Source organism: Leiobunum rupestre, chromosome 4 (genome assembly GCF_980474605.1).
Source record: "Leiobunum rupestre chromosome 4, qqLeiRupe1.1.hap1, whole genome shotgun sequence".
Taxonomy (NCBI): domain Eukaryota; kingdom Metazoa; phylum Arthropoda; class Arachnida; order Opiliones; family Sclerosomatidae; genus Leiobunum; species Leiobunum rupestre.
The window spans coordinates 35,026,567-35,044,150 of record NC_143387.1 but is presented as its reverse complement, the minus strand read 5'-3'; the positions used below and the strand labels follow the sequence as shown (position 1 = coordinate 35,044,150).

The window sequence follows — 17,584 nt, the reverse complement described above, 5'->3', positions numbered from 1 at the left end:
ATTACTTTCTCGTCGTATTAACTTTTGAAATTTGGGTTCGTATCACGCGCAAGATGCTGCTATGTAACTATTAAAACTTTAAATATTTTATGCTTAATTAATTTTAATTATAACTACTAAAGCTAAATTCAATTTATTTGTTTATTAGGCTATATGTACGATGCTTAATTTTTACCGTCGCCATCCGGTGACGTCAATAAAAATTACAGCCGACTGAGCCAAGTTTGTAGTTATTTTCATACATTTTTAAAACATAAATAGTTAAAGGGGAATTTATTACCGTTTAACATTTTTGAGTGAGAGCTTTTAAGTATTCGTAACATTTTTAATTCAAAATATTTTAAAAATTCGTCGAATGATTATTGAAAAGGCTTATGGTTTATATTTAACATACGCCGTATCTATCTTGGCACCGCTAGGTAGCGCGATATAGAATTCGTCACAGCCATGTAGACTCGTGGAGATGAAAATATTAAAAAGGAACTCGCTCCAGTAACAAGTCCTTGTACTTAGGGTAGTTTGTCCATGACTAAGCCAAGCGTCGTGTTTGTTTGGCATTACCCGCCATAGCAACCAAAAGGCTTCCCATTCGAAGAACCTATCCACGCCGCTTCAAAAGGTACATTTGTTCGTTTCCATTTTTGTTTTTCTTAACTAGAGATGGTTAGCGAGGATGAAAGTACCGAAGAAGAAGAGGAGGTGTTCGCTCCCTTACCGAATGAAATTGAACTACCACCGGATTATTGGCAAATTACGAAATTACTGAATTTCGCTAAGGTTATAGAGAGCAGCTTATATACCGCTAAGTTAGCCACTATTTATGAAGTTGAAAATATATTTCAGTACGGAGATGCGACGGCCACCTCCATTTCCTTGAACTCAATGCTCGATTGCGATCTGAAAAGCGACATTTGCAACGCCGCCGTCGTTGAGGCCAATGGACTGGAACTTCTCCTTAATATCTTAGACTCGAATATTATAAAATGCCAGGTGAGATCCCAATTATCACACCCAATAGCGACTAGATTCAGATATATTCTCCAGTAGAGAGAAGCGTGGTGTATGCGGAGTTTAGATTGTACAATCTTCGATCATGAGACGCCAACCTGGAGAACCGCTTGCCGTGGCTAATGCTAAACTAGGTTTTTTTTTCTATTTTTAGCTGAGTTCTTTGAAGGTGATTCAACAAATAGCCCAAAACAAGACAACCTGTAACAACCTGGTCAAATTAAAAGGAGTGCAGTCGGTGATGCGTCTAATGTCCGAGGATGAAATCGAGCTGAGGAGTATGGCGGCGGAAGCCATGTCCCATATCACGCAAACCAAAAGAGCCCGTAAAACGGTGTTACATCTGGGTGGAGTAGTCACCTTCGTAAGGATCAAATTTTAATTCCTAAGTTTCGATATTTAACAAATGATGTATAGCAGTCAAAAGTAAACTTCAACAGATAAACCTGTTGGTCGTACCCGACCACATACTAAGTCGTCCAGAAGCAAGGTGGAGCCCTGAAGATGAGAAAATTTCCGAAGGCGTTCGATGTGGCGCGATGGCCCTATGGAGCCTCAGCCACAGTGCCAGGATTAGAAAGGCGTTGAAACAACTGGGAATCATAGGTTTACTAGTCAAATTACTGAAAACGTCACACGAAAAAATTCTAATGCCGGTACTTGGCCTGACCCAACAATGCGCCAGCGAGGTAATTGATGATAGGTATAATATCATTTAGGAAAATACCAAGACGATTTCCATACATTATCGCAGGTTTACTACCGATATCACTATCGCAAAGATGGAATTATAGTTGACGTCTGCCAACACCTCACCAGAAACAACGTAGACATACAAAAACTCTGCGCAGCGACGTTATTCAAAGTACAAATTACCATCTTTGACGTCTTTCGGTCACGAGAATTTATCATTTTTAACGCGCGCAGTGTGGCCAAGACTTGGAAACGAGGGAACTAATTGGTAGTCTGGGCAGTTTCTCTTCATTAGCCCGTTTAACATCGAAACCGAATCTGTACAGCAACTATGATCTAATGGCGGCGGTTACGGGAGCAATGTGGACGTGTTCGCAAAGCACTTGTAACGTCGAACGTCTATTGAAATTGAACGCCGTGGAGCATCTGGTTAAGCTTCTCGTAGATCAAGAGGAACGGGTACGCTTTCCAAACTAAAGGCTGGTTTTCACTAAGGCAAAAACGCCACGACGGTGAACGTTAAGACCAAATATCTGCACTAATACTTTTGGGCACCGATGCTGACCTTAGCGGTGGTTTCCCTTTGTGAAAACTAGTTTTAATTATCTTAACGACTTAACTAACGCGAATAAGGCTTTAGGTGCAAGTTCACGTAGTGGGGACTCTCAGTTTTTGTGCCGAGGACCCGAATGGACGGGTTACGTTGCGTCGATGTGGTGGAATACCATTGATAGTAAGGTTACTAAAGAGCCTAAATAATCTATTATTGGTAAATATAGCCCGGACAATCTGCTCCTGCGCCAAAGATCCGATAAGTATGAGGTAAAATCTTATTTACGGGGTATTATCAATTCTACATACAAATGCCTATGGTAGTATGTTACAGGATCTGGATACTGTACGCTTGCTGTGGTCGCAACTAAAGAGCCCCGATCCGGATGTTCAAGCCAACACCGCTTGGGCGTTATTCATTTGCCTTCAGAACACAAAGTTGACCCCTGGTAAAATGACGTCTTTCGTGGGAGGCTTGGAAATACTGGTGGACGCTCTCAGCTCACCTCACGCCGAAGTGCGATCATCTATATGCGCCCTCTTGTCGGTAGTTAGCCAAGACGAAGAATGTTTGGGGACTCTCACTGATCACGGTGTGGTACAAATTCTTGCCAAACTTGCCAAAGTGGTAAATAAAAAATTAATTTCTTACAAATTCGGGGGAAAATTCGAAATGCATTAATCCTGAACTTAAAAGTGTTTCTCTTATTTTCAGAGAGAACCGAGATTTCAAGCGCAAATTGCAAGGGCAATTGGTAGTTGTAGTAGAACAAGTATAAATTCCGACCTTTTTGGACAGAAAGGCGTAATTCGTCCATTGGTCAAGTATTTAAAATCGACGGAGAAAGAGACAGTACGAGAAGCAATATACGCGCTGAAGCATCTGTCCATAAGCAGCGCTAATTGCAAGTTAATGAGGAAATACCACGCCGTTCCAGTAAGGAGTCTACAAACTCGCGCTTTTTGAAAAACGATCTAAAAAATGTCTTTATTGTTTTGTAGTTGCTGGTCAAAAGTGTCGGCTTTCCCGATGATAAGACTCAAGAAGCGGCGGTGGAATGCCTCCGTCAAATTAGACATCAAGCGATTTCCAATATAAACAAGGGTAACCTTTGTAAAAAATAAAAGAGTTACACATTTTTAAATTATACTGTAGTGGCAATTCATAGAAAATCACGCTTAAACTTTGTGGGATTTGGCAATAAGTACTTATATTTTCGAGGCTCTGAAAATTAAAAGAATTAATTAGTTAACAACAAGAAATTACATACGTAAGAACTTGGCAATTCGTAATCTCTTGCTTGTGGTGACTGCTAACTTACCTAATTTATAACACTGATATATATGTTCTTAAAATTGTTGGGATCTTACTAAAGAACGCGTTTAAGGTTATATTCAAGCAGTAGGGGCCACAAGCATTTTCTAGTATTAAATCTTTATAGCAAGATAAGCGATACGTTTACAAAGCAATTAGTGAAAAGTGCTCAAATGGAGGCCGTATTTCTTCGTTGTTGTACAAAATAGTCAACAGGACGCGACTCACCATTTATTTCCTGGATTATATGTCCTATGGCGTCAATCAAAGCCACACCTAAGTGCCACGGATATAGTGATCATCCTTACCCGAGTATTTGGATATCTTTAATTCGGCCTGGGTAGTGGCCCAGAGAAGGGCTGATTTGACATCTAGCTGGGTCCTCAACGACGGCACCGGAAAGTGGGGTGGCGGAGTGGTTAGCACTTTCGCCTCGCAGCAAGAGGAGCCGGGTTCGATCCCAGCTTGTGGCACTGGGTGAAAACGCGGAACAACTCCTTCCGCGTTGAGTTTGCAAGTTCTCTCCCCACTGGTTTGAGGGGTTTCCCCCGAGCTCTTCGGTTTCCCCTTCCATAAAACTTGCTGAGGTTAACGGTAATAGGGAGCTGTAGGCTCGATCGCGTGGCATGCAGGGCTGAGCATACTTAGCCTACCGGTTAACTTGGTTAAGCCGCTACTAACGGCAGTGGCAGATTTCCACCTAGGCAGCTACCTAGCCCAGCCACGTTTTTAGTGTCCAGGGGTCAAACTTCGGGATGTGGTACACGTCGAAAACACAGGACACCATGGATACGGTCATACGGAAAGAATTGTCAATTTTGATTAACAAAATAGAAAATAATTGTAATTTACAAAACCTCTTCAGACGCCCTTAATAAAACCCGATAGTGACAAAGAATTGGAACTACACCGGTTATAGCAGGGAGTTCTGTGGCTTCAAATTATACGAGTTAAAACACATTAAATGATTAAAATAACTACTATTGCGAAGTGAGAATAAAAATGTGTTATTGAAAATGCACATATCATGGCAATTGACTCAATGGGTTGTTTTTATACAATTTACAATTTTTTTCCTCCATTAAAAAAGATTTCTACTAGGTTAATATCTCTAATTATTCCTTTACTTCAAATTTAAAATAGTTACTTACTAATTTTACTTTCGTGTGTTTTTGGGTTTTGGTTATTTGGTCTGACAGAAATTTCATCATTTTTTGAACCAGTAGTGTTTATTAAATCCAAATTAGTTTTGAAGACTGACTTTTATCGTATCAGATAATTTTAATACAAGTTTTTTTTGTTTAGGGAAGGTTTAAATTATCTTTAATTTTTTTAAAGAATTTTATTAACAAAATTATTGGAATAACCTCTAGGGCTATGATACGGTTAAGCTCTTTATTAAGGTACGTTTCGATAGAACATACATGAAACGCTCTAAATATTCACTCGCATTGTCAGTGCCAGAAGCTGGGATAGAACCCGGCTCCTTTGGCTGTGAGGCGTCGTTCGACTTTTAGTAACATTTTCCGACAAGCTATACAGACACACACCCTTTTCACTATTTAGTTTGATTTTTTAGTCATATTTTCTAGTGTTTAACTAACATGTTTGGTTAATATTTGTTTCCCGGATCAATTAGCTACCGAAACGAGTCTAGGTGGCGTTGCGACACTACGCTCTTCCCATCGTAGTTGCTCTGTAAGAAACACAAAGCAGTGTGAAATTATAATAAAATTAAAATATAACCTGTTACAGCTTCTATTCCATCCATAGAAATTGAAGATATAGAACACTCATTCGAATGGCGATAGGCGCGCCGATTAGAAGCTGTAGCTTTGACCGCGCTTTTTGTTTGGCGGAAGTATCGCCATCTCTGTCATACCGTGGAAGTTAATTTTCTTAAATGTTCAGGCCTTCTTTATGCATAATGCAGGCACCCATATAAATAAAAAACCCCAGAGTTCAACGAATTTAGCCCGCATTACATAGATCAAGCTGTCAATTTAAGGATCTATGTTTTGAAAGTTAAATAAACCATTTATTTATAACGTTACGGTGATATATTTTCTTCTAAATTCCTTTTTTATGGTTACTTAATTATTTAAATAGGTGAATGTGTGGTATTTTTGGCTGTCAACCTGTCAACATCAATAAAGTTAGGAAGGCTTAGGCTTAGATATCGGATTCTAAAATACTTTTAGTGGCCTCTGGTTTACCTCTTTTGTAATACCTTCAAGAATTAATTCAGGTATTCTTGACATCTTATGTGATGCAAGGAAATATAAGTTACCTAGCTAGTGCATTTCATAAAATAAGTTGTTTATACCGCGTACTATATAATTTAAAGCTCGTTTTCAACATTTCGTAGTAGTTCAGCTCACCTCCAAAAATATTAGGTATACTTTTGCTTAGGGGCTGTTCACAAATGACGTAACGCAGAAAAACCACTTTTTGGACTCCCCCCTCCCCCTCGTAACAAAGAGTAACAAATGGAAAGACCCCTCTTCTTAAATTACGTAACAAATATCGAACCCCCCCCCCCTTAAATTATTATAGTACGTAACAACTAATATGCTGGTAATAAAGTACAATAAGATCAGGTATTAACTACTGATGTCATTTTAAAAGAGGGCAAGATAAATAATTAATATTTTACCTGGTTTTCGGTAAATATTGTTTTTTTTTGCGCGTTTTTAAACAATTGGTTGGTTTTTGAGCAGTACTCGTGAGTCAAGAAGAATGAGGGGTATGGGATAATTGAATTAGCGATACCACAAAGAAACTTCTTATTCTTCTTTATTTTACGCACCAAAGCTGCCACTGGCTGCTTATAGGCACTCCAAAATTTTTGGTTACAGAGAATACAAAAAATTGCGATATTAAAAAACAAAATACAAGAATATAAAAGTAAAATAAAACAATATGAATACAGTAAAATGTTAAGCACAGGAGGGGGTAAGATAGGAGCGTAGTGTACGGGTGAAGGAATGTTTTGAGGGTAGAGACACTAAGTCTTGAGGGAGGGAATTCCAAATGGAGAGGGTGCGGTGTGTAAAATGGCGCTGGCCGTATGAAGTGTTTACGTGAGGTAGGAATAGTTTTTTGTTGTGTCCGCGGGTGGAAGTCAAATGTGAGCGCTCGAAAAATTCTCCTTCGTGAAGAAAACTGGAGCCTGACGCAATAGAGAATAGTTCGGTTAGGTCATTTGTTTGATGTCTTTCTTGTAGCGTGGGAATGGAAAGGAACTGTCGGCGATCGTCAGCTGAGGGACAAGCTTGGTGAGCCTATTTAATGATTTGTTTATGAGGGTAATGTCCTTCTTGAAATGTGGGGACCAAATTGGTGACGCGAAGTCCAGTAGTGGAAGGATAAAGGTTTTGAAGAGAGTCTTGATCAGTTTCGGGGACTTGAAGTGAAAAGTCCTCCGGGTCATGCCAGTAAACATGTTTATCTTTTGTGCGGCAGTGATCCGAGAAGGACAGCTTCTCATCAATGTGAACCCCAAGATCTCGGATGCAGCTCGTTGGTGGTATGGCTTGGTCACCCAGATAGTAAGTGTGACGAGAGTTGTTTTGGCCAAGATGAAGAACGTTTGATTTGGCTGCATTGAACGAGAGGCCAGCCTCAGCTGCCGAGGCTTCTAGCCTAGGTCAGACTGGAGACGTGGGATGTGCTGGTCGAGAGCACGTGGATGAGTTTTGTGTCGTCTGCGAATAAACTGACTAGGGCATGGTGGACAGAAGCGGGTAGACTATTGACGTAAATGGCGAAGAGCAGGGGGGCCAATACCGAGCCCTGCGACACCTCACTGGTAACAGGACGAGAAGAGGACTTAGCACCTCTAATAACAACCCGTTGAGAGAGTTGGGTCAGAAAGGCCTGCATCCAGCGAAGGGGATAGCCTGAGATATCCGCTGCCTGAGGACTCCGGAAAAGTTGATGATGGGGGATGGTATTGAAAGCCTTCTGTATGTCGAGGTAAATCACGTCAACGGCGTGCCCAGATTCCAGGGCAGAGGTCCAAAAGGTTCGTGGCACAAGACCGTTTGGGTAGAAAGCCATGTTGATTTTTCGAGAAGAATGACGAAGCCATCAGTAGAAAGTCTTTGACAAGTGATTCTAGAAGTTTGACCACTTAACTAGTAAAACTGATGGGCCGGTAATTTTGCGGTTTGGTTGGGTCCCCTTTCTTTGGGATAGGACTAACGTAGGCCGTGCGCCAGTCTTCGGGAACAAGCCCCGTGCTCAAACTTAAGTTGAGTATGTACGTCAAAGGGCCGGCAATACTGGTTGCAGACTTGCAGTACGTTTTAAAAGGTTGGGGTGCATGTTATCAGGGCCAAGTGCCTTAGCTGCATTTAGGCCTTTCAATTTTTTCAGTACGTCAACATAGGAAACTTGGAAAGAATCATCTGGAGCTAAGACTGCTTCGCTAGCCTTGTCAGTGGGAGATGGTATTGGTGCTTGTGATGGAGTAAATACAGATACAAAGTAGCGTTAAACGCACCCGCAATGTCGTTATCAGCAGTGATTGGTTTGAACCCCAGGTTTTGACTTGCGCTTCGAATGGATGAACTTGAAAAACGCTTTAGGGTTTGTTTTCATATTGTCGACAGTGACGGATTCAACATTTTGTCAGGCTTTGCGGGACAGGTGCTAAAGATGATTTCCATTGAGTTGGGAATATTAATCTAGAGATCCAATCAAATCTGCTCCCCGCGAAACCAGTTATTGAAAATTACGAATGTGTCGTCTCCTCTAAAATGACGAGAAAACGTTATCATATGACCCGTGGCGCCATCCATTATTTTTGAAAAACAAAATCTTTTTGCCGGAAAACGCGTCTTATTTGAACGAACCATCGAGAGATAGACGGCGCCACGGGTAGAATGATAACGTTTTCTCGTCATTTGGAAGCAGACGACGGTATGCTTATTTTTAAAAACTTGTTTCGCGAAATACTGAAATCCGACGTTTTACAAAACCTTTAATAAGGAAAGTTATTTTTGGGCCCATGTAAAAATTCTTTGGACACATAATCCCAAAGTTCCAGCTTTCTAAATACATCAAATTTTAAATGAACTCAATTTCATCAAACGCGGTTTTGCACTTTAGCTCCGTGCAAATTAAGGTAACTCCAAAACCCCTCTCTCTAAATCCGAACACACAAGAAAGAGTATGTATCTTAAGTAAATATTTATCTTTTATAACGTATATGGCATACTATTTCTCGAATGTGAACAGTTAAAATGATTAATAAGCCGGAACTTAGTGCGTCCATCGTAAATCCACCCTCTCCAGCTTCAATGATCGCAAAAAGTTCCGTTAGGCCTAGGCCGGACACCCTAATACAGTTTTAGTTAAGTTGTGTTATTTAGAATTTCTAACACTAACCTGTGAAAAGATATATTTTTGTTTCAGTAATTACTCTTACAAGATTTAATAACACAGGTTTGAATCATTGCTCAACTTATAATAAAACACCACGTTCTCGGGTTTCAATAAAACGCGTCTAGCGACGAGCTTGAGACCACTATTTTATTTTAAAATTTTGGGAGACATAGTTTTTAGTTAGACGCGGTGGAGATGGCGTTACTGTCGTACTCCAGTCAACGAAAAGCACAGGCTAAAGGTACGGTTCTAATCGACGCGCACCGAAATATTATAAAAATCGTTCTAGTTCTTTCTCAGATTTCTATGAGTTCATCCATCGTAACTGCGTACCATAAAAAGCCCGTACGCTACTGCGAAACGCTAACAGCATCTGCTAATAAGCTAGCTATCTAGTTTTCGAAGGAAGGCGGGGCTTAACTACATCAAGTGTAAGACCAAAGATAATTTAAACTCGTACCCTAGATTCGAAATCACTCTCTCGCGCGTTGCCGATAGCGTTTACCCACTTCCCGCCGGAACTCAGAAAAAATTCGCTCCATGGTTTGCACCTTACCACAACCACAGCCAACTTCGATCACGTGCTGCCGCGCTATATAGGCAGCGCGTGATCGAAGTTGGCCGTGCCGCAACCAATGGAGCCCGATTTTTCTGAGGTCACGTGCCGGAAAAGGGTAAACGCTTCGTGACAAAACCGTCAATGGGAAAGCTCTCAGTATTCGAATCTAGGGTACGAGTTTAAATTATCTTTGGTAAGACGTAACACGACATTTCAAATTCATTAGATCGAGTTTTGAAAAGAAGAATGCCTCGTCAATCGTCATGGTAACAAATAGGTGATCTTCCCGCTCAAAAATGGCTTATTTTGAAGTAATTATAATGTTATTCGCGAAAGAAGCGTAGTGATACCTAATTTCAGGTATTTTTATGGTTATAAAAGAGATAATCAGGTAAGCTAATAATATAATAACCATGACTAGGCTTAATGACGAGTTTTCGTCGAATTAGGCATGTGAATTATACCGCTTTAAGACACGCCCGTTTCTACGAGCTTCATCACGGCCGTAAAAATCTTCCTTAGACATTCCAAGTGATAAGTGTGTATTCACGAGGCGGGGCTTAGGGGCTGTTCACAAATTACGTGGGAGTGATAAAATTAGGTATATGCGAAAAATATTTATATTGCCACAACCTTGTATTGCACATTTAGACATTTTCACCTGTTATCTGCCAAGGCTTAGAACACAGCTAAACTTCCAAAATTGTGTTAGACAAAATGGCCACTGGCACAACTCGCGATAAAAAAAATCGGTCGTTCATCGTTATCAAACGTCATTCGTATAAGGCGTGGCATAGACTAATACGTCACAAGAATACACACTGATATTAGAGAGTAGTAGGCATCTTCCTATACTGCTAATGTTATTCGTTTGAAACATGTAGCTGCGCAGACTCTCATTGTTTTTTACGGTGGAAATTTGTTCTTGTTCTGAACCTCTAAAACTATTTCATGGGAAAAATACGGATGACAAATAAGTAACCACTCCTCGAAAGTGTAATTTTTACATTTTACATGAATGTTAGGAGTAGTACAGGAGTTAAAGTTTGACTCATGGAGCGCGTCAAAATTCCAAGAAGGAATTCTTCTCTTGTGAAGACTTCTTCGTCAGACGTTTTCTCCCCGTGAGAACTCGCTAAAAAGCGTCAAATTTAAAAAGATTCTTTTAAAGATGGCGCTTTAGCGGCCCCGTAAATCACCTCGCATCTAATGTTAATTTGCGTGTATGAATAATCCCGATAGGGGCGCTACATACGACCAAAAACCTACTATCACCAAAGGCGGGGAATACAAGCGAAATCGCGGAAAAATGTTTTTTCTTCGGTTTTCCACTTTCCTATTTAGAAAAAAACAAGGTATAGTTAGTTAAACTATCTTTTCGCAATATATTTATGTATAATTCATAATTTAAAAAAAATATTACCTTATAAATATTAAATGAAGAAAAAGAGACGCGTTTTTTACGTGAAGGCGCCATATTAGAATACATAGTTTTGAAGGCTGTAGAGGTGCTTAGAGCGTTTTGACGCGTAAATAATGTCTCTCTTAAAATTTATAAATCTTTAATAATAACAAATCTTTATTAATAGTATATATATAGCAAATTCACGAGTTTATAACCGTTCTTAGGTAGTATTTTCTGTAAATCTAATTAGTTTTAAGAGTAAGAATCTTAAAACTAATATAATTGAACATAAAAGATGCTTAGGTACATCTTTGGAACTAAATAGGTAAAAGATAGATGGTCTTCAGCCTGCATTTCAAGGAGGATGATTACTGTTCAGGTTTGTACCTTTATTATGGAAAACAATTTCAGTCAGATAAATTTACAAACCGGCCCTTTCTAAATATACAATATTATTCTAGGTTTAAAAAGATGAAAGCTTAAAACTTGTTGAAACCTAAAATTATAATTTATTGCGCTTATAATATATTTTAACTTAATATTATTTAATAAATATGTTAAAATAATATATTTACCCTGAAGTTACAGTGAATCTTCTTTTCACTTTTTGTTTTATTTATTTATTTACATGTGTTTCAAGTATTAAACAATAACACTATGTTCCTGGCAGCATCTAGGAGGATGTTCTTGGTTTCTGTTTAACTCTTTTATAATTTATAAACACCGTTAAAAAATTTGAATCATGAAAAAAATATTATACTATTAGTTAAATATTAACCTACATTCGGTTTAATTCAATGTTTTTTTAATTTATTTAAAAATAATTGTTTTTTGTGGATTTTTCCTGTCTGACTGACGTTAAATTTTGGTCGTAGCGAAAGCCTGGTGGGAAAATATATACACGGTTAATTCAGGCGATTGAGGGGCCGCTAAAGCGCGCTACGCGCGATCGAAGTTGGCCGTGCTATGAAGATACACTTTACATTTTTACGTCCTAGATGTATATAACTCTAGTAAGATATATTATAAATTTATTTTAATATTCAATGTTGTGAAAGTTTCTAGCTATAACATAAATTTGTTGTAATAGAAGCAGCTGAGCAATTCTCTGACTCTGAGACAGTGGCGTAGCCAGGATTTTGTTTCGGGGGGGGGGGGGAGGACCCACCATTGTAAAAAAAGTAAAAAATAAAAATATTTGTACGTACGACCATACGTTTCCCTGGTTACGCCACTGCTCTGAGAAATCAGGTAATTATCTGAGGAGTGGATTTCAAAGAAATTCTAGAAGTACATTTATTTTATGGCCTGGGGAAGTAATCGACAAATAAGAGAGCTGTTGTTACTGCTAAAATTACCTGTAATCATTTAGGAAAAAAACCCCTAGACTTTCCCTACCATAGACCAGTGGTTCTCAATTTATTTTTGCAATGGAACCCTAAATTATCCACCTAATTCTGAAGGAACCCCAACTCAATTTTTTTACTTATCTTAAAAGACTCTTGACATAAACAAAGATGGCTGCGCTGCGAATTCTCGTAACCCCTGTGACCCTTCCAGACTTGGAATTAGCGGGAGTCTTGGGGCCAATGGCTCTTAATAAAAATCAGTGGGCTCTTAAAATAAATCATTCGAACGGGGGTTGCGGGCCACCGGGGCTCTCAATTTAATTAAAAAATATTTATTAAACATTTTACGGAAATTTCTGGAACACGATTTGTACGCCGTTTTTTAAACTCTGTTTTCCTACCCTATACGAGAGCGGGATCTAGCGTTACAAATGATTATGTGCTTGTTTTAAAGTTATAAATGTTATGTAAGTAACGTAACCAATTTTTATTTTCCTATTTTCCCTACCTATTTTTAAATTTTTTCCCCAATCCCCCCCCCCCCCCCCCGCTTGGGCCAGTGGCTCTCAATAAAAATAAACTTAAGGAGGGGTCGGGGCCCCCTTAAAAAATATCACTATTTCCAAGTCTGGACCCTTCCATGGAACACCTTTTGGGAACTGCTGCCATAGACTACATGGAAAATCACTAGTCTGTGGTATAAAAATTTGTAATACATAATTCAATGCTAAATCGGTAAATATTAATACTAAACATTATAACGATTTAAACCTTTATTGGATAAAGCAAAATTGTACATGATTAGAGAGATTCAACAATGACAAAAAATAAATTTACATGAAAAGTTAACTTAAACAAACGCAGATACTAGATAAACTTTACAATTCCATAATACAATTGTCATATTAATCATTCGCTTCTTCCCCTAACTCATAATTAGTATAAAAATAGTTCTGTGCATTGTCATTTTTTTAAATTTGGCCATCAATTTCTTTCAACCTGAATGTCGTAAGTGTTAATTTTAAAAATGGACGTTTCTAAACATGCTAATATTATTTCAATACTGAAAAAAAAATTGAAATGTTCAATATGAAAAGTAAAATTTTATATTGATTATTTGGAATAAAAATGTGTCATAAAAGTGTGCTCCTTCGTCGCTTGGTCATATTTAAAATATTGGTCAAAACTCTCTAATTGTGTTGAGTATTAATTTATGGCACGTGCCAAACAGCAAGCCAACATGATTCCTAGCACCTCTATAAATGCCACTCCAATTGCCGCTGAGCCAACCATGCCAATATTGCTCTTGAATATATTGACAACAGCGTCTTTGCAGCCCTAAATAAGGAAATTTTGGTATTGAATCTCCAAATGACAATAAAATCTTCATTTTAAACCTCACATTTGGTTGAGCGAATTGCTGTGTGCAATTGACTTCCAAACTTAAATGCTTACAGCAAGACAAAAATGGTATGACATCTGTACTGTTGAAGTCCTGTGGACCATCCAAACCACAGCAATTGAACTAAAAATCAAGCCATTTAGTCACTTTTTTTAAAATTTTTAAATTCAGCTCACATCATGTTGAATATGCTCCCATCCCTTGACAGCATCATGTTTTTCTTCGAGAGCGTTATTGAAGTTATAGCTCAACCCATTGTAAATGATGCCTTGCAACTAATGACACATTATTAAATTATAATACTAGTAAGTTACAGAAACCTTACCTCATTTCGGTAAATGTAAGCAACAATCGCAGCTGCCAATTCCGTTACAAAAAGTAGAAACAGCAAGATTGAAAACTAAAATGTTTTTATATCAAAATATGAGTTTTCCAAATTTTTTAAAAGCAAATACATACAGTCAGTATCATGCAGACATTTTCCTTGCAGGCCCCACAACATCCAAAGAATGCAATGAAAAACACAATGACACCTAAAATTATCAACAGCGTGGCTGTTGATATGTAGGAATCTCCTAGTAGGTTGAGATAATTTCGTGCTTTGTACTCCACTAATGCACCTATGACAATCAATGCCAGGCCTGCAATCTAAAAAGAGAAATGAACTAAAACACTGATACTTTCCACAACTAAAACAACATACCACAAATATTAGGTTAAAAAAGAAAATTAAGCATTTGACTATCAAGGCTAATCCTTGTCCCATTGTCAAAAGAAATTTAGTGATAAAGTTCTAAAGAAGCCTAGGCTAGTCTTCTCCAATGCATTCTTAAATTGATTTTTTCTTCACCGAAATCGTATAGTCATTATTTTAGTGCTGTTGTTCTTTGTTTGGAATTACATATCTGCTATTGTTTCTCTCGATTGTCGTACTCGTTCGCTTTTCTCATTCTGTTGCGTAATATTAAAGCACTCGCAAGCAGCTGATATTATACTTGTTCAAACACATAAAACGGACCAATAAGACATCTATTTAACATCCCTACGTCACATCATATTGGTGGTAGCCCTGGCGGAGGCCTTTCATTGGCTTATTTTCCATATGTTGACTGCCCATACTCTTACTTAAAAAAAAAGTAATATTCAACATGACATTACTTAAAGGGAATAGAACACCAACACTTCTAATATTGGCCTGCCTCTCCATTATATGGCTTCAGATATTTCTGGCGCTAGTTAATTAATTGTTGCTAAATTTTTAGCATTAAGGTTATATTCCCTTTTAACTAATTCCCTAAATTTACGCTTAAGCCATGTGCTAAGAAAAGTGAAACTAATATATGCAGTAATAACAACTAGCTTTCACGTGTTGACATCAAAATTTTATTGAATTAAATAAGACAGCTTTCTGAATTAAAACAATTACTGATTATTTTGAACCATAAAAGTTTTATCCAGAACATTTTTAAAAGATTTATGTTACAAAGGGCGGGGAATCCAAAATACAAAAACTGTTTTTGCTTCTATCTTGGCAAACATTTAAAATTTTTAAACTAAACCACTCAGGTACACCAAGTGTAGAAAAAAATGGACAGACTTGAAAATGAAGTACAAAATTTAAGAGTAGGGGCTTATACTTAAATAGCAAAACACATTTGCTATAAAATATGAAACATTTAACATTTTTTACACCTTAAAAAAACTGGAATAAAAACGATTAAATAAGTGAAATATTTCACACGTGACCGAAAAAAAAAAGTAAAACAGCTCCTACTTAATAAAATTTAAGTTTTTATTATACAACTTCATACTGCGCTTTAATACCACGAATTAGACAGCATGCAAAAATGATTCCAATGATTTCAACAAAAGCAATGCCCACTCCGGCTCCACCAACCATAGCAATGTTGTCTTTGAAGTAATTAATAACGGTAGTTTCACATCCCTAAATACATAGAATTGTGACATTGACACTTGTTATGTAAATAAAGTATGGTTATTAAAAACTTACGCGATGGTAAGCGCGTTCTTTTGTACAGACTGTCTCAATCTCTAGGTTTTCACAGCAGGCTTTGAATGTTATGTTTTGTTGATCGGGGAAATCCGAGGTCCCATTAAATCCGCAACACTTGAACTATTTAAAAAACAAAAGAAACAAATTTAAAAAAGATAACTTAAGCCAAATTATAATTAAGATATCTTACCTCTTTCTGAATTTCATCCCAGCCTTTTTCAGCTTTTGGATCTTCAAAGGCTTGCTCGAAAGCATTCTTCAAAGCATCCGAAGCTACATCTTCCAACTTGTCTCTCTTTACATAGGCAGCAATTCCACCAGCCAATTCCATGATGAACAAGACCGAGAGACAGATTGAAAACTACAAGAATTAAAAAAATATAAACTTTAATGAACAATTAACTCTTGAGTAGTCAACACTTACGGTACGGATCATGCACAAGTTCTCCTTTGACGCTCCACAGCATCCTAAAAAGGCAATCAAGAACACTACAACACCTAAAATAATCAGCAATACTGCTGTGGAGACATAAGAGTCCCCTAGGAAATTTAGGTAATTCCTCGCTTTGTATTCTACAACAGCTCCAACGATGATTAAAATCAAACCAGTGACCTTTAAAAAAAAATTAATTTGTATATTAACATTAAAATATAATGCAAAAACTTAACTAGGTCAAATTTAAGCCTGAAAAGTTATTTGCTAATGTGAAGGAATGTATATGGTCGGTAAAAAAATGGCAGTCAGAAAGCCATTAGTGAATAGACCGAATCATTAAGAAATTTCCAAAAATGCCATATGCTACGATGTATATGTAAACTCTAGTAATAATCTTAAACTGGTTTCCTAAAAAATGCTTTTTTTAAACTAATTTCGTAAAAAATATGGGGGTTATAGTACACAAACTGGTTAACAAATATTATGTAGACAATGTACAGCTTGACCTGTTTTGCAAATTAGATCATTTTTGACAGCGGTTCAGTAATTTTCGTTACTCTCCCTTACATAACGCAATATCAAACGAAGTTTTCCTACATTATAATTTGTGTGCGGTTTTTCGTTGTTCGGTACAAACAACGCCTATTTAATTACCAATTGCACATGCCACTACCCTAAACTACGCAGCAGCGTCGCAGTTAGTTTGGTTTCTGATAACAATACGCGGAAAAATAAAAATTAACTTCTCGGAGCGAAATAAGACTTGGCCAATGGCTACACTAAAACAGCGAAAATTTTATCTCGTTCCTATAAATACGCGGGACGAAAATTTAGGCTACCATAAGGAATTTAAACTTACCACAAAAACAAAATTGAAGAAGAATAGGAGATACTTGATGATTTTAGCGGATCCGTCGACAACCATGATGACTCTTTTTCGAAGTTTTAAGAAATAAAAGATACGGAAAACTAAACTAAATCAAAAATCAGATCCACACGATACGACCTCTCATCGGCAGGTTTAATAGTCTCCGAAAGCCACCCCGAAAATGACAGTATCCGCTCACGGGATCGGAGAAACAATGTACACGTGACGTGGCTACCATGACGTAAGAAAAAGTAGTTCGGTTAATTGTTTAGCTTTTCTGACCAAACAGCGTTTAATTTTCAAAAATAAAAATTAATGTCCGCTTTAGAAAGCAATATGAGAGATAAAAATTTGTTATAAATGGTCCAAAAGGCATGTTTTATTAAAATCAGTCCGCGAACACGCGAAAAGTGGGTATGACGTACGGTATAACGTCATAAGTATTACGGCATGCTTAGAAAATTACACACAAATGATTTTTTAGAATTCGAGGTGATGAAGCTATAGACTATATCAAAGGAGTAAAGGTGAATTTACCTATTGTCGCGTTGAGCTATAGAATAGATATACCACGGAAAAAGTCATTGACGTT

At 37.7% G+C, this 17,584-nt stretch overlaps 3 protein-coding genes across 3 annotated transcripts; 1 reads left to right on the top strand and 2 right to left on the bottom strand.

Annotated features, from left to right (window-relative positions):
• Positions 1-606: 606 nt before the first annotated feature.
• On the top strand, positions 607-3,408 carry gudu (Armadillo repeat-containing protein gudu). The gene is made up of 10 exons (XM_090172375.1): positions 607-777; positions 844-990; positions 1,163-1,372; positions 1,449-1,697; positions 1,763-1,873; positions 1,936-2,160; positions 2,342-2,523; positions 2,578-2,881; positions 2,969-3,190; positions 3,256-3,408. Exons 1-10 carry the CDS (start codon positions 661-663, stop codon positions 3,376-3,378), a joined length of 1,890 nt encoding a protein of 629 aa, XP_090028501.1. The 5' UTR covers positions 607-660; the 3' UTR covers positions 3,379-3,408.
• Positions 3,409-13,036: 9,628 nt separating this feature from the next.
• LOC149947534 (23 kDa integral membrane protein-like) lies at positions 13,037-14,700 on the bottom strand. Its single transcript, XM_090171750.1, has 6 exons — positions 14,378-14,700; positions 14,134-14,322; positions 14,000-14,074; positions 13,851-13,949; positions 13,675-13,797; positions 13,037-13,610 (listed from the first exon to the last, which is right to left on the bottom strand). The coding sequence occupies exons 1-6, from the start codon at positions 14,438-14,440 to the stop codon at positions 13,479-13,481; spliced, it is 681 nt and encodes a 226-aa protein (XP_090027876.1). The 5' UTR covers positions 14,441-14,700; the 3' UTR covers positions 13,037-13,478.
• A 745-nt stretch (positions 14,701-15,445) lies between these two features.
• On the bottom strand, positions 15,446-17,190 carry LOC149947533 (CD63 antigen-like). The gene is made up of 5 exons (XM_090171749.1): positions 16,984-17,190; positions 16,113-16,301; positions 15,879-16,049; positions 15,686-15,808; positions 15,446-15,619 (listed from the first exon to the last, which is right to left on the bottom strand). Exons 1-5 carry the CDS (start codon positions 17,047-17,049, stop codon positions 15,470-15,472), a joined length of 699 nt encoding a protein of 232 aa, XP_090027875.1. The 5' UTR covers positions 17,050-17,190; the 3' UTR covers positions 15,446-15,469.
• Between the last annotated feature and the right edge of the window lie 394 nt (positions 17,191-17,584).

Coding starts and splice junctions, on each gene's coding strand:
- gudu (XM_090172375.1), top strand. CDS start 661: ATGGTTAGCGAGGATGAAAGTACCGAAGAAGAAGAGGAGGTGTTCGCT. Junction 1,874..1,935: donor GCGCAGCGACGTTATTCAAA/GTACAAATTACC, acceptor TAACGCGCGCAG/TGTGGCCAAGACTTGGAAAC. Junction 2,524..2,577: donor AAAGATCCGATAAGTATGAG/GTAAAATCTTAT, acceptor TGCCTATGGTAG/TATGTTACAGGATCTGGATA.
- LOC149947534 (XM_090171750.1), bottom strand. CDS start 14,440: ATGGGACAAGGATTAGCCTTGATAGTCAAATGCTTAATTTTCTTTTTT. Junction 14,075..14,133: donor ATGTCTGCATGATACTGACT/GTATGTATTTGC, acceptor AAAACATTTTAG/TTTTCAATCTTGCTGTTTCT. Junction 13,950..13,999: donor CTTACATTTACCGAAATGAG/GTAAGGTTTCTG, acceptor ATGTGTCATTAG/TTGCAAGGCATCATTTACAA.
- LOC149947533 (XM_090171749.1), bottom strand. CDS start 17,049: ATGGTTGTCGACGGATCCGCTAAAATCATCAAGTATCTCCTATTCTTC. Junction 16,302..16,983: donor TCTTCAATTTTGTTTTTGTG/GTAAGTTTAAAT, acceptor TTTTTTTTAAAG/GTCACTGGTTTGATTTTAAT. Junction 15,809..15,878: donor GGGATGAAATTCAGAAAGAG/GTAAGATATCTT, acceptor TTTTTTAAATAG/TTCAAGTGTTGCGGATTTAA.